This window comes from Sylvia atricapilla, chromosome 5 (assembly GCF_009819655.1).
Source record: "Sylvia atricapilla isolate bSylAtr1 chromosome 5, bSylAtr1.pri, whole genome shotgun sequence".
Lineage (NCBI taxonomy): Eukaryota > Metazoa > Chordata > Aves > Passeriformes > Sylviidae > Sylvia > Sylvia atricapilla.
In genome coordinates this window covers 62538531-62563436 of record NC_089144.1, presented here as the reverse complement: position 1 = coordinate 62563436, position 24906 = coordinate 62538531, and the positions used below count along the sequence as shown (strand labels likewise).

General features: G+C 37.4%; 1 protein-coding gene across 5 annotated transcripts in view; it reads left to right on the top strand.

Moving 5' to 3' along the window:
* DNM1L (dynamin 1 like) overlaps positions 1–24197 on the top strand; it is a 35183-nt gene extending 10986 nt beyond the window's left edge. Inside the window, exons 3-20 of one of the 5 annotated variants that reach the window (XM_066319728.1) lie at positions 4600–4638; positions 5783–5829; positions 6900–6971; positions 7457–7543; positions 8150–8312; positions 9623–9743; positions 10362–10493; positions 10740–10946; positions 11138–11258; positions 12152–12307; positions 12419–12508; positions 13240–13332; positions 15670–15726; positions 16926–17003; positions 19195–19362; positions 19989–20098; positions 21284–21443; positions 21871–24197. In XM_066319728.1, coding sequence (XP_066175825.1) covers positions 4600–4638; positions 5783–5829; positions 6900–6971; positions 7457–7543; positions 8150–8312; positions 9623–9743; positions 10362–10493; positions 10740–10946; positions 11138–11258; positions 12152–12307; positions 12419–12508; positions 13240–13332; positions 15670–15726; positions 16926–17003; positions 19195–19362; positions 19989–20098; positions 21284–21443; positions 21871–21927 — 1958 coding nt within the window. In that variant the 3' untranslated portion in view covers positions 21928–24197. The remainder of the gene's footprint in view (positions 1–4599; positions 4639–5782; positions 5830–6899; positions 6972–7456; positions 7544–8149; positions 8313–9622; positions 9744–10361; positions 10494–10739; positions 10947–11137; positions 11259–12151; positions 12308–12418; positions 12509–13239; positions 13333–15669; positions 15727–16925; positions 17004–19194; positions 19363–19988; positions 20099–21283; positions 21444–21870) is intronic. The other 4 variants (XM_066319729.1, XM_066319730.1, XM_066319731.1 and 1 more) reach the window with 4 other exon arrangements.
* The last annotated feature ends 709 nt before the right edge of the window (positions 24198–24906 follow it).

Genomic DNA, 24906 nt, shown 5'->3' with positions numbered 1-24906 from the left:
GAGGGTTTTTAGGAGGAGGGTAGGTAATAGCTAAGTTCTGAATGAAGAGGAAGGAGGAGAAATGAAAACAAACTTGTAGTAGATGCAAACAGAATTGAATACAGAATACATGTTCTGTAGCTTGCAGATGCCACCCTACTGGGCTGCACTGAGAGACTCCAAGTGCATTAAATGTTCTGAAGCTGTTTGCTTTGAAGCTTGTCTTCTGTACTGCTTCTGTTTTATCCTTCAGCAGATGAAGAAAGTGATCTCAGTTGAAACCCCTGGGAGTTTCAATGCTGATTTTATACCAACTAATGCTCCTGATCTTAGGAAGGAGCAGCAGGGGCATGTCCACCTTCTGATTATAAGAATGATCTTAGTTGTTGGTGGACACTAACAACTGCACAGGCTTTTGTTGGCATGATAAACTTGGGACTATAAATATTAAAAATACTTATTGTGTTCAAATTTTTCTTTTTTTTTTTTTTTTTTTTTTCCACCAATACAGAGTCAAAGTTCTTTACAGTATTTGCTTTCCTGTAATATTTATGGCCTTTGCATTCTGAAGGACAGTTACTCATATTGTGCTGTTTGAAAGGTTTAAGCTCCAATCTTAATTACTGTCACAAGCAGAGAACACAGAGTTCATAACAGTTAGCCTGCAGACCATGTGAGAAATTGTAGGGACAGTTCAGGCTGGAAATGATCTCAGGAGACCTCTAGTCCCAATCTCGTCAAAACAGGCCCAGCTCTGAAGTCAAGACCAGGTCTCTTTGGTCTTTATCTGCTTCGGTCTGAAAACCTCAAAGGATGGAGAATTCAATCTCTGTGCAACTTTTTAGAAATGGCACATTAGATGTCTTTAAATACAATTTTGCATTGCTTGTACTGTGCAGTGTATAGTTTGTATTTCTACAACTTCCCAGAATGCTTGGATTCTGAATTGTAGGATAAAATATTATTTTGTTCTTCTTTGCAACTTTGCAGATGTAAAAGGAGGTTTTCTAATTGGAGTATTCTGAGAGCAGAGCCTTTTTGTTTTAGGTTGTATTTGATTCAAAGATTTGGATTTTAAATTTAAAATTCATAGGGATGTTGAGCTAAATTATTATTTATTATGCCCACTTAGATTTTTATTTTTTTTTTAACAATCAATATCTAAGATGTAAATGTTATAATCTCATCTTGTTTTTCTGAGAGATGTGGGCTTGTTTGGTAAGAACAGAGATTTGATCAGAACAGAAATTATTATTTGCCAGCTGAATTTGAAATGTCTCTTTTCTCCAAAATTCAGGCAAATTGTTGTCTAAATGGTGTTGTCACTGATCTGGTTTAGCTTTTGTTCACATTGTGGTGTTGCATCTGAGAAAATGGGATCAAGTAGCTTGGAAAGAAGAAAGCTGACAACCTATTATCCTGGCTGTGCTGTGCAATGTTGTAATAAGTGCCATTAGAGGTCTGTTTTTAGAGGTAGTTTTATTTATAATGAGGTAGATGTTCAGGTAGGGTTGAATATGGATTTGGGATTTCCCAGAGGGAAATAGTCTTGCAGAAAAGGATTTTATCCAGATGAGGGATTTCTTCTTTACAAGTGTAATGTTGGACGAGAGACTATCAGTCTTGGCATGCTGCTTTCTGAACGCTGGCACTGAACTCTCTGTGCACACAGATAGTTTTATGCAACTCTCTCTTCTCTTTTGACTCCTGTTTTCTAATTGTCACCTGCATCCATCCTAATACTTGCTCTACTGGTCTTATGTATTAACACAGCCATTTCTAAATAGCTGCTACTCTGTGGTCTTTGCAAGCTTTAATTTTACCTCTCTTGGAATGTTGGCATCCAGAAAACTCCCCAGTTTTTAGCACAAAGCACTTTTGACTGCTGGGCTGTTCACTTAGGGAGGGACAAATTATACCCTTGTGCTGTGATCACTGCAATAAATTAAGAGAGTCAAAAAGAGCAGAGATAAATTTTCCATTAAATGTGAAGTTCTGTATTTTTATAACAGGCTGATCTGTATATTTTGCAGAGAATGTGTGTAATTTGATGTGAAGGAAATGTTCTCATCATGCTTTTGCTGTTTATTGTTGGCCTCTAGTGATTCAGCACATATGGTGTGTTTGATGTGATGATACCATACTGTGGTGTTCTCTGATCAAATTGCAAGAGAAGCAGCACTTACCAGAGAACTGGGCCTGGCCTTGTGAATTATTCAATTGGCCTTGCAGTGAAGACTTATAATGGTAGCTCAGAAATGGAAAATAGCAGAGAACATACCAGTGGCCAAGTAGTAAATGCTTATAAGGGTTCTTTTGGTTTGTTCCAGGATAGGAAACAGAATGTTGTTCAAATTCTGGACAGACAGAATTGATACAGAGCACGGGAGTATTTAGTACAGATCCCTTACTTGATAAATCAGCTCTGTTTTGTCAGTCTTTTGCCCTCCACTTCAGATAGGAATCTCTTACCCCTGGCTCCCAAACAATGTGGCCTGCTTCACTGGGCTTGGCTTTGTAGAAGCACTAGAGAGAGAGAGAGAGCTTTGTCAAGGAGGGGAAGAATGGCACAACAGTTAGTATTTGGGAAATTCTCTTTGCCATGCTGCAGGAAATCCTCTGTGGTGGTGGCCTTTTCTGATTCCCAGCAGCTTCTCCCGCTGGAAATGACTAACATTTCTATTGCTTTAGAAAGGGAAAGGAGATAAATGCATAACTCACTCAGTCATCTGTGTATTGTATTGAGCTTCTTAAAGGAGTGTTATTGAGTAGGACATAACTAGTCATCACAAATTTGGTGGAGGGCAGTCCTGAGAAAAATCAAGTAATATGTGTGCTTTTCCTGAGTATTAAGTAAGGTTTTCAGGTCTTACTACAGGATATGGAAAACCAGAAAAATATGGACTGTTGCTTTATTCATGAGATGTGGTGGTGGTTTTTTTTTTCGAAAAGCAGGATCTGTCTGTTCTTAATAGCTGCTGTTCTACTAATTTCTTATAATGTGTAATACTGGATTTCATCATGCCCAAAGTGTCATTTCGTCATTTCTTTATCTAGCATTTAATCTTCAGTGCAATCATGGAAGCCAGAACAGTGGGTTGCTGAATGTAGGCTAATTAAAACACTTTCTCATTGCCTTGAGCATTGTTAAATTTACAGAAATGCAAGTCCTTCCTCCTTTCCTAAAAAACTGTTTTCCATTAAGTTAGATCTGTTGGGAAACTTTTCTGTAGGTGTTAGCAAGTTAAAATGCTGTCTCTCTGACCCGAGTGTGTCTTTTTAGTATTTATTTTAAGAAACTTACCAATAATACTGAAAAAAAATTATTTATACAAGAAAGTAAGCCTAGTACCTGGCTACAAATTCCCCATGCCACCAAAGGGAATAATTTAAGACAAAAACAGTGTCTGAGAAGGAACATATATTCATAAATACAGTGTCTTGCTGTATATTTTTCTTCCTGGCTTTAGGCCTCTCTTTACTCCCTTAGATTCAATTTACTCCCTTAGATTCAAGAGGAGATGAGCAATAAATGTTGAATATACTGTGGTTTCTTCTTCTGTGTGCATTTTACTTTATTTCCTCTGAACAGTAAATAAAACCGGTTAAATAACTTGGAATAGAGGAACCCTTTCATTTTGCACTTATTTTGGAGACTGGTGTGACATTTTGCCTGTTTACCAAGAAATACAAACAAAAGCTTTTTCCTAATGATGTTTTCTTCATAGCTCATGTGCCTGCAAAAAAGTAGGGATGAAGTTTCTCTTTAACAGATCCAAAATCATATTTCTATTGATGATACACACACATTTGACTGAGCAAGACATCAACTCTCCTGATGAACTAAGCTTTTCAAACAGATGAGTTGATTATTGTTCTGCCACCTGCATTTGGTATCAAACAAGCACAAACCAAAAATGTCTTCACCAGTTTGTTTTGCTGCTTGCACTTTCAGGGTGTTGTACAGAGATCACAGGAAAACAGAGTTGTAAATTCATCAACCCCTCGATAAGAAGTTTGGGGTTTTTTGTAATGAAATTTCCATAAATACTTTGAAAAAGTTGAAAGTTGAGATGGGCAATGCATATGTTGTCTCTTCTTAAATCTGTCTCAGAACTGATGTTATTCTTTAATTGAGTCTGAAAAATATTGATGCACAGATTTCCCTCCCATACAGTAACACTACTTCCAGTGACATTAAAAATGTTTCTTTATTCTTTCTGGTCCTTGCAATGAGTAGATGATGAGAAACATATTTTGCCAAAGAAGTTGGGCTTTGTGGAGCCCCAGTGGTGCTGTTTTCTGTGCTCTGATGAGAAAATACTTTGAGCTGTTGGAATTGAGTTAATGGCAGTAATAGTCATCAACAAGTAAACTTTGTTGTATAGAATATCTGATTAATAGGCATCATTTATGTGTGTTTAATTAAGGTCTTATTTCTGTGCATATTGCTAATATGTTACATACTCTCTCATCAATGCTAGAATAGCATGCACATCTGTCTGCATGCATTTGTGTTCTTCTTGTAATAGAATCTGGTACTGAAAGTGAATAAAATGCTGTATTAAATATGATTAAAAATGTTAAACACCATTCAATGCTGTTTCTCTTTAACTGCAGACCCTGCTACATGGAAAAATCCAAGACACCTTGCTAAAGGTTGCCTTTATCCACTTGCTTTTTCTCCCTACACCTGAAGTGCATGCTTATATACACTAATCACATACATTTCATGCCACATGATTGTTGATTACACTTTTCCTTTCACACCTCAGCTACTGTGGTGATTATTTTGCTGTCTTTTGATTTTCAGTTTTCTGACCTTGATGCATTAGAATGAGGTGATTTTTTTGCTTTTCTTCTGTGCTGTTGCTGCTTCATAGAACTTCCTGCACTTTTAATTCCCAAATCCTTAAAAAAAAAAATTTGTTGATAAACTTCAATAAATTTCAGTTTAAGTGAAAATGTTTTGAAAGATTACTTGATTGTAGGTAAACCCTGTGTTTGCCAAAAGGCTAGATTTCTTGTAGACAGTTCTTGTAGAGCAGATTGCTGTGTCAGGGGGCACAGAGGAAATGACTGCAAACAAAAATTGGAAATAGAACTTGCCACTAATACTTAGAAACCTAATAGTGAAAGTGTGAATATCTTGCAGTGTGACTCAAACTGCTGCCTGTGCTACAAAGCAGGAATTGAACATAAACCCTCCTTGGCTGTTTCTGGGACTGCTCTTGCATAGTCCCCAAGTAATTCTGGACCTCAGTGGACTGACAAGAGTGAAGGTGTTTGGTCCTTGACAGATTTGGGAAGAGACATGTTCTCCTAAGGCTTCCTTGTTATGCAGAATTCTTTTGTATTTTCTGTTTGCTTGCCTTTAGTTCTACAGGTTTTTCTAACTTTTTCTTTCAGCTGTAATTTGATCTCACTTGCATGGTAAAAGCGAAGATGCTAAAAAGCTAGATGTTTTTTCCCCAGGTTTTTAAGCTATTGCTAATAATTCTTTTGTTTTCTGTTACAAGCTGATATTTAGTGAACAAGACCATTTCTGAAAGATTGCAGGATAGGTGATTGGCTCAGGCATAGGTAGGAAGGTGGACCTTGTGTGAGACAAATTAGACATAGTTGTGATGTGCAATGTTTCAATAGACAGAATCATAAAGCTATTTCATGTCTAACTGTAGAAAGCTAACTCATTTTTCTTTTGCTGCTTGAAAAAAAAAATCTTGTAGTTTCAGTGAACAGGCCTTGAAAAAATATTAATGAAACGTCTACTTCTTTCTCATGTATCCATCTTTGTTTTCAGACGTAGATGCTGCAGAATGGGGTAAATTTCTTCACACCAAAAATAAGGTATGTTTACTCTCTGGATGAAGTAGCAGTGTCATAAATATGTTAACATATATATACTTAATTTTGTTATCTCTTCCCTTGACTTTCCTGCAAAGAAGATATTTACTGGCATTTTTATACCTGCTGTACTATATGGCAGAATATTGAGGATTTTGTGTTTTGCTTTTTATGAGTAGAAGACTCCAGAAAACATAAATGTCTGTTGTGCAGGTCATTGATTCTGCTGAGTTATCATAGTCCTTTTTGGGTTATTTTGTTGATTATTCTATTTTGTGCATTGCCAAAATTAGAATGGCTGTCACAAAGCCAAGGATAGGTGTCAGCACAGGTCATTTCAGTCTGTTGAGGAATTGGCTACTTTGGAGGTTTATTAGAAAGCGATGAAAAAGAAGGAAGAGCCTCATGTGCATCAGGGTCAAGGAGCAGAAACTGAGATGACCTAGCACTTTGGGAAGAGAGTCAAAGCTTTATTCTTGTTTGAAGACAGTCATATTTTTGTTGGCAGATCAATTATACACGTGTTCATTACTTTAAACTGATTTCCTCACCTTCTAGGCAGTGCTAGAAATTTAAGGAAAGCTAGAGAGGAGTATAGAGGGAATCAGTGGAAGGGTAGCTCTGTGCTAACCTTTTTTGTGATGGTGGCAGGAGAACAGTTTTTACAAGAGTGGAAAAATTTGAAAATTAAACTGCCCTTTGTCCTCTTCAAGATGAGAAGTTGTTTAGGCTACATGTTGCTTACTAGGTTCAAAGGATTAAAACTACACTCAAAATGGAATTGTTTGGAATTCTCTGTAGGTGGACACAAATTAACTTGTGTCTGACATTGGTTATAAGTGCTAATAACTGCCATCTCACAGAACTAGTCAACAGGTTAAATATCAATTTCTATAATTTTTAGCACTGATGAGTCCTGTTAACATCAGTTTAAGGGCTACTAATAGTTCTTATAATTTTTTTTAATATGCTGTATACTTAGAGAGTTTTTCACCACCTCTTGGAGAAGAGAACATTATTTTGCAGTCTTTGCATGCTGTGTTTGATTTTTAAACTTTTTTTTCTTCCTTTAGATCTATACAGATTTTGATGAAATTCGTCAGGAAATAGAAAATGAGACAGAGAGGATTTCAGGAAACAATAAGGTAAATCCTGTACTGTCCATCTGTTGTCTTGCAATTGATTTTCTTGCTGCCTAAACCTTTCTTAAAGAATTCTGGCAGCTAGGAGTGAAAAGCACTTAACTGTCCTAATGAAGAACACAGGAATGCTGCTTGCTGTCTTGAGATTTTTTCACTGTGTTCATGAGATAAATTACTTCAGCTAAAAGACAAAGAATTGTTGCTTTACTTCAAGATTCTGTAAGAAAAGTGCAAAAAAATAAACTTTCAGTTAAACTTGCTTTTATTTTTCCACATACCTAGCGTTACATGTAATATATATAGGACAAAAGACTGCCAAAGACAAAATAATTGGTTGGCAGATGTTTGACGTTTTTTCCTTGCTGTGTGTTTTATGGTATGTGATGAAAAAAAGTCTTTGTAGCATGAAACTACAGCCTTTGGAATTTCATTTGATGAATTTAAATAATCCAGGGCAGTAATGATGACTTCTTATTAATTATTTCTAGGGGATCAGTCCTGAACCGATTCATCTTAAGATTTTTTCAGCTAATGTTGTAAATCTGACTCTTGTGGACTTACCTGGAATGACAAAGGTAAGGTGCAGAAGTGCTTCTCTTCTGACTCAGTGTGTATTTTTGAACAGGGTGTGCCTGTTCATTCTGTGCCATTGTTCTGCATTCTCAGAAAAACTGCTTTCCTGGGGTGTGTGATGTATATTTGGTATGTCACTGTCCTCTAGGGTAGTATTTGGGTTTCTGGTGCACTTTGCTGATGCCAGAGATAGATTTGTTTATGTTTTTCCTCTTTCTACATATAATTGATGGTAAATGTCTAGGCTGTTATATTCCTTTCCATAGGAGAGGGAGCACTCCAGGTCTCAGAGCTGTACTGCAGATAGATGATATTTGGCAGCTTGGAAAATCTCTTCCACATTGCTTCTTCAGGAGTTGCTATGTGTATTTTGTGTAAGAGGCTGTCTAAAGTGAGAATATCCTAGGAGAAATATTCAGATCCTGCCTGTTTAGGTTACATATGGAATAATTTTCTGAGACATGAAGAAGACAAGATGACTTCTTTTCCCTGCCTGTGCACTCGTACACACTACACTCTGCCAGTTGTGCACATGGTTCTTGAAAACCAAGCCTCATGCAAGCATAAAGACACAATTTTGAACAGTTCCATACTGGTTTTTTCTCTAGGTGCCTGTTGGTGATCAGCCTAAAGACATTGAACTTCAAATAAGAGAGCTCATCCTTCAGTTCATCAGCAACCCCAATTCCATTATCCTGGCAGTTACGGCTGCTAACACGGACATGGCCACTTCTGAAGCACTGAAAATAGCTCGGGAGGTGGATCCAGATGGTAAGCACCAAGGCTGACTGGATGCTGTAATTCAACTGCTTTTTAAAACTCAATCCTAAAATAAAGCTGAAGTCCTTTTGGGCAAAATGCAGTAAGTAAAGTAAATGTCACCACATTTCCTAGGAAATACAAGTTTTATATTTGAGTAAAGACTTCTTGCTGCAGTCTCTGCTACTCAAGAGAATGCTGGGATGAATCAATAACTGATAGATTTTTGGCTTGCCAGCAGGCCAAGTAACCATTCTAATAGTCATGGAGTCACTTCTGTTTCCACAGCAGCAAAATGGTGTTAAGAATGTTGGGGATTTTTAGAGTTTTAGTACTTCAGAGTGGTCTGTTAGGGCATTTCGTGCTTTATTGTCCAACATTGTTTCCTTTGGCTGAGAAAACATGCCATCCTGCAGCTAGTAATTGACTGTGTAGCTGATAGTTTAGTGACCTTTAGTAAAGATAAGCTGAATTTTGGTACCCTGTATTTATGTGGGGAGAACTGACTGATTTAATGGAGTAGGAAGATTATCATTTTGTATTTACGTAAGTACTTGGAAACAGATCTGAAGCTACTGGCTGCCTGCTTCTTGTTTTTGCAAAGTCCTATCAGTACCATTGAGTAGCAAATGGCATTGTATGATTTGAAACAACATGGATTTTTACACTTGAAAAATAAGCATACTGAAATTAGGTTAAAATTTAGTGTTGTTACCATCAAATTTTTTTTCCATAAAATGTAACTCTTTCTTCGTGATTGTTTTCAAACTCCCAAGTTTGCTTTGGCTTGTCTGCCACATAACCTTGAGAGAAAACCTCTTCTGGCAGTCTGCTCAGTTAAACTGTCCTGGTTCAAGGTATCAGACCCCTTTTATTTTACTTCTGTAAAAATGACTGACAGTGTCTTTTGGATCACTTCCCAAAACTTTAAAACTTAAAGGTCTAGTGGTAGATCATGTTGCAGGTTCTGCAGGAGTAATGCTGTATACTGAGAACCTACAGTACCAAAGTAGCTACACTTCCATGAAGGTTCCAAGACCCAAGAACTTACTGATTTTACTGAGATGCTGGTTTATTTTTTTAGATGCAAAAAGTCTGTTATATTTTAAAGAAACAATTCTTGGCACATTTTTTTTCAGACCGAGAGCTCAGGAAATATTAAGGTCCCAAACAAATCCTGTGTGTGTTAGCCTACTGGTTTAGATAGGCAGTATTTACCTATTCAATGAATTTAGGTCACTAATTCTCCACTTTGCTGAATTATGAGTTTTAGTTACTCTGATCAAATCAGAACATCCCTGTGAGTGTTTTCCTTTTGGTAGGTCGAAGAACCCTTGCTGTTATCACAAAGCTGGATCTCATGGATGCTGGCACTGATGCTATGGATGTGCTCATGGGAAGAGTGATTCCAGTCAAACTTGGCATCATTGGAGTAGTGAATAGGTCTGTGTGGGCACACTGGTGCTATTTTTAAAACTGTTAATGTGAAGTAATGTTTCTTCTTTTTTAGTCATGAATATAGTTTTAAGAATAAGGTAACAATATTGAAATAAACTTCTGAATAAGCAAGGGAGAAGTTTGTTGCTCACTTCTCAAAAGCCTTTATTCTGCCACTCAACCACCTGCTAATGCAGAGAGGAGTAGAGACACTTCTAAAAGAACTGTAGTGTCACCACTTCTGCTGTTGTTCATCAGCTTGAGGGGTGCTTCTGGTCAGCTGTTCACATTTGCCCTGATCCAGCACAGGTCCTGTACATTTTAGTCATAACTGCATATAACTGTGGTACCATTTGCTGTGGTTTTTTACATTATTTAGGTCAAATCTCATGTAGTTTTGATGAAAGCATTGGTTAGACTGTGTATAGTTGCTACCAATACCTGTTTGTTGACTATGCTGCATGGAGAAACAATAAAAACCTTCACAGTCTAGGGAAGGTGAGTTATGTATGTAAAGCAAAACCCAGTTGTTAAATGTTCTGTCCAGAAAAGCAGAAGTGTAAATTACTTTTACTTTTACTTTGCATCCATTAACTAGTGCGTAACTCTGCCTTTTACCCTCAGGAGTCAGTTGGATATTAACAATAAGAAGAGTGTGGCTGATTCCATTCGTGATGAGTATGGGTTTCTTCAAAAGAAATATCCTTCCCTTGCCAATCGAAATGGAACCAAGTATCTTGCTAGGACACTGAACAGGTATTACTTGAAGATATAAGCTGATGTGTTAGACATATGTGCAGACCTTTTTTTTTTTACCCTTAGTGCCTCTTTTGGTGCTGGAAGAAAACTCTGGTTACAAACTCCTGTTCTCTCAGTTGCTGTAATTTTCCCAAGTAAATGTTTTCCTTTGGTGGCTATTTTGTGTCTCTTCTCTGTTTTGATGGAGATGATAAAGCTGAAACTTTTCCTCCCTTCTAATGAGGGACTGTTTTCTATTTTTAGATTGCTGATGCATCATATCAGGGATTGCTTGCCAGAACTGAAAACCAGAATTAATGTTTTAGCTGCCCAATACCAGTCTTTACTGAACAGCTATGGGGAGCCTGTTGAAGACAAAAGTGCTACTTTATTGCAGCTGATCACCAAATTTGCCACAGAATATTGTAACACGATTGAAGGAACAGCAAAATACATAGAGACTTCGGAGCTGTAAGTACAAATGCTTTCCTGGAATATTGACTGAGTGGTTAGGTTGACCCAGTGGCTCTCACTGGCAATATTACTACACAGGACCATAACATACTCAAAAATGTTTGAATCTAAGCAACTGTAAAAAAATGGTTTCAGTGAGAGATTTCTTCTACTTATTTGCTACTTCATTTGTTGTTTTCTTCTTTCAGGTGTGGTGGAGCCAGAATCTGTTATATTTTTCATGAGACTTTTGGAAGAACTTTAGAATCTGTTGACCCACTGGGTGGCCTTAACACAATTGACATTCTGACTGCCATTAGAAATGCCACTGTGAGTGTTCTTGTGTATTTCTGAGTGTTGTGTCTGTATGTTAGATAGGAAGCTAAAGTTTAATTCTATATGAGGGGCACAGCTTTGAAATGGTTCAGTGTTTTCCAGACAGATTTGGTTTCCTGCTAGTATGGGAATTGGTGTTGCTGAGAATTAACAGAGTAAGGCCACTTTTAAATGTCGCAGTATATAATAAAACGTTCAGTCCTTCAAGCTTGATTTTGGATGTCAGACATGTCAGTCTGCTGTTGTACTGCCTATGGACAGACTGGCAGGATTCTGCATGGTCCTGGAGCATGAGGTACTCCATAGCAATGATCTGTGTGTATGTTCCTATCCTCCTGTAAATGTAAAATGTAAAAACAGGATTTAGTAACAGGGAGGATATCATATTTCAGGGTAAAAAAGTGTTATATCTGTAGCTAAGCATTGGTCTGTCTGGTCATAGAAGAAATTACTCCAAACACTGAAACCCACCCTATCTTCATGGTATGGTATGGTATTATATGCCCAAGACTGTAAATAAATAATGGCAGTTTTTCTCTCTGAAATTAGAAAGAAAATGTCTTTCCCTTTGTAATAGATTTCATCTACATTTCATCCACAAATGTGAAGAAGCATTTGTTCAGATTTGTAAGCCTAAAGTGACGTGAGTTGGTAGAAATCTCCAAGATTCTATAAGGATGCCGGTTAATCATTTTGTCTTAAAGATAGCAACTTATAGGTTTAATTTTTAAATATTCTTGTAATATATTTTACTTCTGAGACCTGTTCTGAGTGTCAGGTGTCATCACTGTGACCTAATTTATTCCGGGCCTCATCAGATACTACTTCTTAGAAATGCATCTTGTTTTATGCCCAATTCAGCAGCATTTTCCCTTCTTTTTAACCAGGGTCCCCGTCCTGCCTTGTTTGTTCCTGAAGTTTCTTTTGAGTTGCTGGTAAAAAGGCAAATCAAACGTTTGGAAGAACCGAGCTTGCGCTGTGTGGAGCTGGTTCATGAGGAAATGCAGAGGATTATCCAGCATTGTAGTAATTACAGTACACAGGTAAAAATGCATGCATTAGGATTGGGTTTGTTACTGCTGGGGTGTGTATGTGTGATTGCTTGCTTAAAAACTTCTGGAAGTCTCCCCAGTAAAATTTTGGTTTGTTTTTAGGAATTACTGAGGTTTCCTAAACTGCATGATGCCATAGTTGAAGTAGTAACCTGTCTTTTGCGTAGGAGACTTCCTGTCACAAATGAAATGGTAAGTTTCCATCTACTGAAATTTTACTTTCAGGTAAAAGTGCATGTTTTCTGGAATCTTGATGCTTCTGTTTGCACAGTCAGGAATCCCAGGTTATTAAAGGAATCTTAACTTATTTGTTAAATTGATAGTTATTTAATATGTACATCTTTTGAATAGTATTCTATATTATAGGTGCATAAATAACCAAGAGGTGGAGTTAGGGTTAAGCATATTGTCCTGTGTTTCAATTTCCCAAGAAGAATTTTACTAAAACTTCAATTTAACATCTTCTAGTCTTCCTTATATAGGTTGTTTCCCTCCCTGGTAACAGAAGCAGTGCATTTACTGTAGAGTTTGGGATGCAGGGATGAAAATAAAATTGTAATCCTTATTCTGTATGTTTCAGAGGCATATAATGCTCTTCAGCTAGTGCAAACTAAAAGTTCAACTTGTACCTTTTTATATAAATAAGTTTTAATTTTCAAGTCTGATTTGGACTGCCTATTGGGGAGTAAAGAGTGTTTCAGTATTTGACTGCATTTGATGTGAAAAACAAAAGTCATTTTGTATACATGCTAGCTCTCATAGTGAGCCATCTCCCCTGGTTCACATGTTGTAGGTGCTTTGTGGCTGAGTGGTCTATTGCTATGGGTAGTTAAGCTGTGCTTGCCAGCACTGTAGGTCATTGGTCTGCACTGGCATTAGGTTTACTCCCTGAATTTTTGATCTGGGGATGTCTTGCATTGCAGGTCCATAATCTGGTGGCCATCGAGTTAGCTTATATCAATACCAAACATCCAGACTTCGCTGATGCCTGTGGGTTAATGAATAACAACATAGAGGTAAGAAAGTACGTTCTATTAAAATGCTTCTTGTCTCTTTAAGTGGAAGTGAAATTGATAAAGATAATGAAGGCATCAGTTTCTTTCATTGAAGCAGATTTCTACATTTTGAGGCATTAGAAATGTGATGAATTATGAATATGGTGTATACTCTAGTGATCTGTGGATTTGTTAATTTCTATTGCATATTACATTCATGATCACTGGCTGGTACTTCACTGAAAGGATTCTGCCTGCTTTTCAGTCTGGAAAATAAGATGGGCACCTAACTGAGTATTGTCTGTGAAATAAAAATTTTTAAGGGGAAATTTAAATATGTAGTTGTGAAATAGTGTTTAGTATCGAAGGTACTCTATTTTGTTTCTTACACAGTGTATCAATACTGTTCCTCTCATTCATGAAAGGATAATACAAATATTGTTTCCTCTGCTTAGGTTCTAATTTCTGCTTGTTTTTGGCATTAAGCTTGAATCTCTGTATTTCCACACTTCAGTCTCCCTGAGACATTCTCTCTATCAGTCTCCTATTTCAGCTGGTAGAGGGGTTCGCTGCTTGGGACCCAGAGAGCCACAACCACCCCAAAAGATGTCTTGCTAAAAACAGCTTCTTGGGGGGTCAGGGTGCTCCTCAGCTGGCAGAGGGGCTTCTCAGTAGGAGGGCAGAGCAGTGATTTTTCAGCTCAGTGATTTTTCAGCTCAGTGATTTCAGCTCCTGCCCTTGTGAGTTTGCCCCTCTTTTAGCCGGCCGTGATGAGAGAGAGAGAGAGAGGTTTCGTGTGGAATTTCCGCAGGTGGTACTTTATTGAGAGGGTACCAGTGAAGGGGATCCAGGGACGAGGTGCCTCTGCCGACCAGAGGAAACCCAGGAGTTTTTATGGGACATCAGGGTGGGAGGAAAAGAGTACAAAACCAATCAATTGTAACAGATCTACATAAAATCCCGAGGGGGCTTGTGGGTCTCCGGACAGGTCACTGTAACTAGAAAGTTTGTCTTTTGTCTTAGGGGCTCTGGGTGAAGTTGCGAAATTCTTTCTTAACTCCTCAGCTTGGCTCCCTCCAGGGCAAAGCAGTTAGGGCTCTGCCCACCCCCACAGTCTCCCATCAGTAATCTCGTGTTTTTCAATCCCAAATTGATAATACATTTTACTGCCATCATCCTGTGGAAGCAGTTCAACAACCGATCCGCTAGATTGGGAGAATCAGTCTGGTGTTGCAATACTTGATCTCCCTGGCTAAGAGCTTATTAATACCCTTGTGTTTATCCAACACATTGTTTTCTTTCATCACAAAATCACAGAATGGCTTGGCTTGGGAGGTCATCTCATTCCAACCCCCCTGCCATGTGCAGAGACACATTCTTCTAGACCAGGTTACTCATGGCCCCATCCAACCTGGCTTAGAATACTTCCAGGGATGGGGCATCCACAGCTGCTCTGGGCAGCCTGTTCTGGTGCCTCACCACCTTAGCGGTAAAGAATTTCTTCCTATGGAATAGGTAATTTAAATCTACTCTCTTTCAGTTTAAAGCTATTCCTCCTTGTCCTGTCACTACATGCTCTTGTAGTGTTCCTTTTATAAATGCTTACAGTACAGTTTCTACTCTAGTTTTAACCCTTTACTTCCTTCTATACATATATTCTGTACTGAATTTGCCTTGGTAGACTGCTCTTTAATCTAGTTCAAAAACAATGTGTAAGGAAACAGCTGTGAGTATAAAAATTGAGACTCAGTGAAGTTGAACATACAAAATTGTATCATCATGTGTTACTCAAACTAATTCTTTCCTAATGTTTTCCTAAACAGGACACTGAAAATTTTGAAGACTCAAACCATGTAAACCCAAGCCTTATTCACTAGACAATCAATTGTTAATTTTGAGCAAAATCAGATATTTCTTTGTCCTGATTGCTTCAAATTCTCTTTTGCTGTGAAGCAAATTCTGCCTCTTCCTTCATTTTGGACTTATCACATGCTGGCCATAGAATCAAGTCCTTTAGATTGCTTGGAGGATTTACAGCTTAATGAGGGCTGTAGGGTATCTGTGCTGAGCCAAATTGTGGAGCTTTGATGTTGTTTTTTTAAAGGCTCGGGTTTTGATTAGGGAATGTGGTACAAAAAAAACTTTGCAAAACTTCTTATTTTGAGAATTTGGTTTTGACCAGGTAATCAAAGTATCCAAATAATTGAGGGTTTCATAGACCACAGTATTAGCATGGCACTGGATGCGAAGAAATTACTCATGTTTGTCTCTCATATGGAAATCTGTAAAATGTGAATCCTGCCTATGTGTTGGTACAGAGTAATACATAACTGAGATCTTGCTGGATTGTTTTTAAAGGAGCAAAGGAGGAACAGGTTAGCCCGGGAATTGCCGCCTTCTGTGCCACGAGACAAGGTAAGTGAATGTTTGATTTTATTTTTTACATAAAACTTAATGCATTCTCCTAGATTCAATCTAAGTATTGGAGATTTTGATATGCTGCCCTAGTAACAGTCTTGGGAGCTTCTGGGTATTGAGTTTTTTCCTTTCAGTTTCATAAGATATAAGTGGAATGTCATTTTCTTTAAAAGATGCAGTTTTTGGGAGGTTTTAAATCTGGTATTTCTGAAGACTTGTTCTGTAATTGTAACTGTAATATTACACTTATTACTTGAATATCATCTCAGGTAAGGTGTAAAATGCCTGCAGATGTTGAAGATGGGCTCAGAACTTGCATGCTTATATTTGTAGCTGAGGCACACTGATTTGAAAAGATAAACAAGTGATTTAAAATATCCAGTGCCGACATAGTGACTTGTGGTTGGTTTTTGTTAAGTCACTCTTAGAACTGCAGCTTGTTGTGGTCTTACTTTCTTTGGGAGCAAGGCCTTTGTTGGAGGTGACATTTTTGGTTGTTCATCATAATCCAGTCATGTATGCTGTCTCTGGAGTTTGCTTAGTTTTACCAGGTTTTGGGATTAGTGACAGGGGTGGAAGAACCAACCAAGTGTCATGGAAAATATGGCTGTAGAAAAGAACAGTCTGACACTAAGCTGGAATTTTAGACTGTTATTTAATACTATGTGAATTATTAAGAATTCAAAGATACAGACTATAGATGAAGTTGTAACGGGAGTTTCTACAGCTGATAGAAATCTGTTTGCTAAGTTCATTACCTTAAAAAGTGAGACAAAGTCCCAGAGTAGATCTAATACCACTGCCTTTAATCACTCTCCCAAACTGATGGATCAACTGCGAATTTAAAGTAGCTATCTGGAGATTGCTTTTATTTCCCTTTGATCCTTTATTTTATTGATTTCATAGTTAAAACATCAGTGTAGGAGCTTAAATGAGATGGAAGGTCAGATAGTCCAAAATAACTATCTTGGAGATGCTTTTTTTTTTTATCATCATCTTTTCTTTCTTCCTTTTTTCTTTTTTTTCTTTTTTTTTTTCTTTTCTGCTTCTATTTCTGTTTTTCTTGCAAATTCAAAATATTTCTTTTCTGGATTTTGAAAGATGCTAGTGGGTAAAAGCGTATGAATTTTGCTAGGTAAATTTGGTGGTCTTCAGTTGAATTTTTTTTCCCTCCCTACATTTTTTACCTTCCTTAGTCTACTAAAGCTCCAGGTGCATTGGCACCTGCTTCCCAGGAGACTGTTACTGCTGCTTCTGCTGAGGCTGATGGCAAGGTCTGTCTTGATTTTTTTCCTCTAAGCACTGCATGCATGTTTCTGTTGTGGTGCACCCCAGATGTAAGGAAAGTAGTTTGTCTCTAGTAGTTCTGTCACCAGCAGTGTGTCCTACCCAGTCTGGATGTCCTCCCCAGTGTGGATTACTTGGCACTACAGGTTCTGTGTGCAGTGGCATGTCAAGACATGCCATGGGGTGGCCAAGTCACTGCTTTCTCTTTGAGCTCTCCTTTCCAATATATTGTGGTGCAAATATGCACCTAATTTGCCTCAAACTGTCCATAGATTGTTGGGTGCAACAGTTTTGTAATCAAAAGTCTTCAGCATGGCTGTTAAACTGCATGTTTTTAATGTGTTGACAGTTAAAGAAGGAGGACAGAAGATATGCTAAAATGTGAGTTTCCTGCTTCCTGCAGGGAATCTTTACAGGCTTTGTTCAAACTGAACCTCCTTTGTGTTGTTTCACATAATTGTTGAATCCCTGGTTTACTTACATTTGTGAAATGTGTTCTGCAGTGTTTTTTTACATGTTAGGTGTGCTGTCTCATGTGTTAAAATAACAGCTCAGTATTTCTCTGAAGGCTTTTCTGCTAATTGCTCTTGCTTGGAGTCAGAAAAGATGGGCAATCACAGGTTTGTGTATTCAGAGTACCAAGGGAACTCAGGCTTTCTGCTTTATTGCACATTCAGATTTTAATGCAAAGCTTCGTTTTCTGTCCTGACTAAAGTGGTTAAAATCAAAATCTAGTCAATAGTAGAATTTTAACTATTATTTTCATCAATGTTTTAGAGATTTTGATATGCTGCAAAAATCAAAAGTAACCAAGACCCACTGTGAAAATAGTGTTGTGACTTAGGAATTTGCAAGAAGCTGCAAGATTTGGTTTGCATTTCCCATAAAACCTGTCCTCTATGAGATGATGCATTCAACACTCACCCATGTAGCTTTTTTTCTGAAACTACTTTGGAGGTAGAGCAGACTCCACAGTACTACAGGAGGAGAGTGGTATTTTTGTCATTTTGAGCAGCTGTCTTGCAATCAGAAATCATGCAGTGGATCTTTCCTTAGCAATAATTTTCTCTTATTAACAAAGTTTGATTTGAATTCTTGGTGTGTTCTGCAATGCCTCTGAGCAACTGTGCAATTTAAATAAAATTTTTGATGTGTGCAGGTTAGCTGGGATTCCTCCTGTGTGCTACTGCTGATATTCTGTTTGCTATGCTTTGTTTCTCACTTTTTTTAAGATTTTAGATCAGCCTGTGGTGTTTCATTGTAAACACAATAGATAAATTTTGCTTTTTTCCTCTTATATCTGAAGCAAGACATAAATAGTAGTACAAAGCCTTGGTTGTTTTTCAAACAGGAGCAGATTTAAAAGCACAGAGTAAATAGAAGAGATATTAGGCTTGTGGAAAGGTACAAAATTAAAATTGCCCCATTCTACATCAAAATAAACTGGGTTTTTTTAATACTTATTAACATATGGTGGATGCCATCCACTAGTATTTCTTTTGTCCAGTGATTCCTAATGTTTAGGAGTTGGGTGTTATTTTTTTTCTCAGAAGATTCCTGAGCTATTCTTAGTCTGGAACTCTCCAGAATCTCTGATATTCACTTCCATAAGATGAAGACTTTTGTTTTGATTTGTTACAAAAAAAGCCTTCTGTAAATTCTAACAGCACAAATATGATCATAGCTGTGGTACCTTGAAGTAGAAATATTTTTTAGCTGTTACTGTAAGAAACTTCAGTTCATATTTAAATAAAACTTGAAGAATTTAAATTTGAGTATTGCAAGAGCTATGGTGATCTTCAAAACATACTTTCAGAATGATCTTGATAGTATAGGATGCGTGGTCAAAGCCAAATGACTTAGGAAGACCACCCCATATTTCAGAAGTGATTTGCAGACCCTTAAAATGCTTTGGAGCTTCTCCATGTGAGACATATTCATACCCTTTATTAGGGAGAGTATGAGTTCTAAAAGCTTTCATTTTACTGGTACCTTTTGTAAGCTGTAACCAGCAAAGGGAGAATAAATGTAAGGAATGTGAAGAACAGAACCAAAGGAATATATTTATGAAAATCTTATTTTTTTAGTGAGTTTTTGCTTTAGTGATTTGATCAGATGCTTCTCTACAGTGCCCAAGTTCTAATTCTGCCATGTTTTTTCAATGTGCTGTTTGTGCAGACTCCTGCTGCAGGAGCAGATGTGTCTCAGGAGCCTGGAACAGGCAGCTGGAGAGGAATGCTGAAACCCTCCAAAGCAGAAGAGGTAGCAGCAGATGAAAAATCCAAGCCAGCTGCACCCCTACCTGCTAGTCCTCAAAAAGGACATGCTGTAAACCTATTAGATGTGGTGAGTCTTGGGAGGCTAATTCCTTTTCTTTGTAGTTCAGACTCAGGAAAGGAAACATCTGAATTCCAGATCTTGTAACTTTGCTGCTAATATGTGATGTCTTTGTAAATAATTCCCACTCTAGTAAAAAGGGAGCTCTAGCCAGTCTCTTCTGCTTTGCTCCTTGCCTGATTCCGATCTCCCTGCAAGCTCCCTGCCTGCTCTAGTTTCACACTATGATTTGGATAACTGGATTCCTTTCACAAATTCCTGTGCAAGAGAACTCCTTGTCTAGATAGCTGCTGGTACAGGAACAAATCTCAGCTCAGCTCAAATTCCTGCTCTTCTTGTACTGAATTTGAATGTTGCTAATAGAGGAGAAGAATCATTAAAGACAAAACCCACTTAAGTTAAAAACAGATGAAGATATTTGAAGTATTTGGAGAGCTTTAGAAAAAAATGTTTGTTTCACACGTGGATTTTGATATGTCTCTAATTTTATTTCTGAAGAATTACATGTTTGTTGCAAGGCAGGTTACATCTAACAAACTCGGGCTAAAAGAGCAGTAGTTACAGCTTTGAGTTTTATTTACAAATGCAAATGAGCAGAATTGGTAAACTGAGCTAAACTTTGATTTTTCACACAGCCTGTACCTGTTGCACGCAAACTTTCTGCCCGTGAGCAACGAGATTGTGAAGTGATTGAACGACTTATTAAATCTTACTTCCTTATTGTCAGGAAGAACATTCAGGACAGGTAAACCCAAACTTCCTTGAAGTATTTAAGCCATGCAAATATTGTGATATTTTAATAATCATATATATCATCATGTTATTTTTATCATGTTCTCATGTTTGTAAGAAGAGAGAAAATAAATTTGTTTTTTAGAAGGGACAGCAGCATTAAATTTTGACCCTTCACAGAATGAAGCAGTTTGAAGAAGCACTTGTTTTTTCTAAGGGTTTCAAGTTCTGTATAATATTAAGTTAAAAGTTTAATTATTTAGGACATGCCTGCTTTTCTGGAGGGTGTTTCAATTCAGATTGAAGACTTGCGGCAAATAAACTGTAATAAACTCTAGATGCTGTGTACCCCAACAGAACTTAGCTTTGCCATCCTGTTATTTCAAATGGGAGGGTCAAATAGGAACTAGTCTGTGTGTGGCACTTAGCTATAAGGATGGAAAAAGCATATAAATTTTTTTTCCTACTGTGGAAAATGCCTTTAAAGATTTGCTTAAAAAAATGTCCTACTCTAATGAGGAATTCTGTAAAACTTTATTTGCTTATGTCATTGTGGAATGACATATATATTTATAACTAACTTCATATATATTTATACTTTTTATGTATATGGGAAGTTTGGTGGGGAAGTACAGGAATTTGGAAACCAGATTTTAGAGCAGGTTAATGAGGCTCACAGGTGTTTTAGTCTATCCATAAACTAATACCTTCAATATAATTTGTAGTATTTCATGACAGGGGAGCTCTTTGTTTACCTTAACTTTACTGTTCATACTGTGTAATGTCAGAGATATGAATTATTTTTTTGCCTCTTTCCCTTCCCATTTACACATAAAATCTGGTTTTAGGTTGACATAATTTAATGTGTGTCATCCCTAGCACAGTAGAGATAGGCTGGTTTCTAAAGAGCAGAGTTATTTATTCTTATATTGTGTTCTGTAAAAAAAACCTATTCATGTTTTTTTTACAATGCAGCTTTTCTATTTGGAAGGAATTAATTTTATATGAATTAGTTCTACTCTAATATTGTAAATGATGCTGCTGTTACTTGAGAGTTTTTATTTATGGTAGTGATAGATTGCTGGTAGTTTGAGCCAAGGCTGTGTGTAGCTGCTTGCCCTCATTGTGTGTTCTTCAATGTGGAACAGAGCTGGTTTTGAACGATGATTTTAAAGAAACAATCTTTATGTGCTTACAGTGTGCCAAAGGCAGTGATGCATTTTCTGGTGAACCACGTGAAGGACACTCTCCAGAGTGAGCTGGTGGGCCAGCTGTACAAATCACTGTTGTTGGATGACCTTCTCACAGAGTCTGAGGACATGGCACAGCGCAGGAAAGAGGCAGCTGACATGCTAAAGGTAATGAGGAGATCAGGAGCTCATGGGAGCAGTTAACAATATCAATGGGAGGCTTTTTGAAGACTTGTCTTCCTTTTTTCTTCACTGCTTTTTAACAGTATACCAGTGTATTACTTTTCTCTGCTAGAGGAATTGAAACCAATGCATGACCAGAAAGGATTGCATATGAGCTTTAAAATCTGCAGTTTAGCAGACTAGATAGAAAGCAGGTGCAATTTCTGTTTTATTTTTAAGCTTCACAGCATTAAAACCGTGTACGGTGAAGAAGTCTGCCCTTGAGAATTTTGTGGGTTTCCACTTGTTTAGTGATAAGACTGATTAGCTTTGATTTGATTTTTAACTTTGCACTTCCCTGACTGCTGCTGTTATATCCCTGAGAAATCTCTGCAGCATAACTGACCCTGGATTTGTGTGTTCCTGTATGCAGGCCCTGCAGCGAGCCAGCCAGATCATTGCAGAGATCCGTGAGACACATCTTTGGTGAAGACTGTATCAGCCACACTATTTATATGCATTGGAGGTTACATTGGCTTGACAATTGCTAGGCATGGTATACAGAGTAGAATTTTTATTTATGAACTCTTCTTATCTGTGTACTGCAACTGTGTAAATCTGCTCATGTAAAGACAGTTGGTTTGATTTGCAAACAGAAAAAATATGCTGTATTTTGCAAAAGAAGTCGTATTTAATCCATATAATAAATGGCTCTAAATGTTTCCTTACCAGGTTTCTGGTGCAAATTAAAGCAGACCAAGTCTTCTGTCTCAGTGACAGTCTCATTTGAACTTGGGGAAAAACGTTCAAGTTCCAGTGCCTGACTTGCTGAATGGGTTGCCTGTGGTTCAGATGGCCGGTGTAGTCTTGTGGCATAGTTTTAAGCTGCTTTTCCAGTAGAAGTTTCAATACTGTGAAGAAAAGAGAGCACCGAGTATTTTCTTTCATGAATATATTGCATGCACTGTGACAGATGGAGGTCTCCATTTTATAGCACAGTAGAGATGTCGAGCGTATTACTATGTATGTGTGTTCCCTCTTTTTTTTTTTTTTTTTTTTTCCTCTTTGTCCCCCAGTGTTTCAATGGCAGACAAAACTTCAGACTTGATTTCATGGAGTATCATGTAGGAAGAATTAGCCTGGAGCTTGCGAACAAGAGCAGCCCACTAAAAAGTGGCTGCAGAGTTATTAACGTGCACTGGAGCTTATGTATGAATGTTGGGGTTTATAATCAGGCACAAGGACACCTTCCCCTTGCTCCCCCCTGGGACCAAGCCCCTGGACCATCTGTTAGTGAATTTGCTCTGGCAGAACTGAAAAATAAAACAGATTTCAAAACTGTAACGGGATAGTAAGCGTTTCTTTTAACAACAGATGAAGTTGGCCAGGGAGAAGGGGATGCCCACAACTTCTGCAAATTTTGGAATGTATGACAGTATGAAAGAAAGTCTATGAAATTGGAATATTTATATCAGAGATTACAGTTGCTTTTGAGGAAATTTTATTGTGCTGTAAGTAGCTTTTTTTTTTTTGAGGACAATCGTAAAATTATAAAATTTTAGGTTGGAAATTAAGTTGATGAGGTTTCTTTTTTTTCTTCTGATTGTAATTCATACAGATAACTATTGATCACACTAGCCTTGAAAAAGTAAACATTTTAATTTTTATGACTAAAAATTTATTTAAACTCCAGCCAGCATACTTGCATGTACTTTTCAAGCAGAGTCACTCTTTTTGTATAAAGTGAAAATGTTTACTATAGTGTTGCTGATACTTTAACACAACTTGCATGAAAAACAGGACACTGCTGTTAACCTCCTTGGCTTGATTTTATGGTATTGGGCCAAGATAGTGAGGTTTTTATTACCATATGCAGTTCCTTCCCCCTGAAATCAGTTAGCAAAAATGGAATTCCTTTTGGTAAGGATTCGAAGAGATTTCAATCTTTGCTAAAGATTGAAAATCTAAAAATTCAGTTTACAAGAAGCTCTGTTTAAAAATGTATTTTTCTCATGGTAATCTTCGGTTTGGCATCAATATGAGCACAAAAAAGTCTGACAGATGCAACTTTTGGATACTTCACATATGATCTGAGGTTATTCATGCAGAACACAGAAATATATTCTGTGTATTTTTAAACAGCCTAAAAAGTCATGGTGTATGCATTACATGTAATGAATACAAATGAGGTACTTTTATCTTGCATTGTATCCAGGGATGATAGTTCTCAGATTTAAGAAATATGACTGATGTGCAAACCACTTTTTAAATCAATTTGGTGATCAATGAAAGCTTTTAAGTTTTGTCAAAAGCTTTATTTTCATTACATTTCTGTTTGGAATTCACCTGACACCTCTCTCCCTTTTGCTTTCAACATCCAAGTAGTTTTCAACAAGGTAGTGCCGTCCATAAGTGATCTGCTACCTAAGCTTCAACTCCCAAAGTTCAGTCAACAGTCTCTTTGTGAAGAAATACTCTGATTTGTTAAGTTTTGAAATGCCACATAAAGCAAATTAATTTCATTTATTGAAGAAATTCTTGCAAGTGATACCTGGCTCTGTAATGTCATATGAAATTTCCAGTGTTAATTTGGTTTCTGAAATGTTATGACGTGTTTTGTTTAAGTTTCACAAAAAGTTTCAATTTGGTAATGTTTGAGTGCCAAGAAATGAACTTGATTTGTAATCCTTAATGCAAGACTTTGAAGGTCCATGCTGTAACAATCCTGTTATTTAATAAACAGATAATACACAAAATTAAGTATTCCAGAAATAGTTTTGGACTAACTTGTCGTTCTGGTGGCAGGACTTATATGCACTTGTAAGTTAGTAGTATAAGTACCTATATGTGTCCAGCCTTGGTTATGATTTCACTTGTTCTTACTCAGTTCTGCATTCTTGAGTAGTTCCATAACTCATAACGTAGACAGGCTGCTCATGCCTACAGATGGTTTGGAACAAGCTGTGTTCTGGAACTGAGCTAAAATACAAAATACTTCAAAAGCCACTATTAGTACCAGCATTAAAAGAAATTATGGGGAAGCTGTGGAAAAAAGCCTAATGAGGGCAGCAATGGAAAAATTCCCAGATTAGACTGGTGGTTTGTAACTGCCTTCTAGATCACCTTATTTAATTTAAACTTGAAATAATTTTGTCATCAATGCACAAGTTTTAGCTAACTTGCTCTCCAGTGGGGAGAGAATCATGGAGGGGAAAACTCCTGGTAGCCAAGTTCAGATTAGTAAATGCCAGACATTGTTACCTGAGCTGTTGTAGTCCTGCTGTAACTAAAACACAGTATCCTGATGTGAACAGTTTGTATTTAAGAGCCAGGTTCAAGTTTTAATTAGTGAAACACAGAGGTAAAGGGGTGGTGGTGTTTGTGTGCTTCAGAGCTTACCCTGAATCAAACAGAGCAGACCTGATGTAAAACCTGCCTTAATTCATTGCTTTGTACATGAATGACAGAT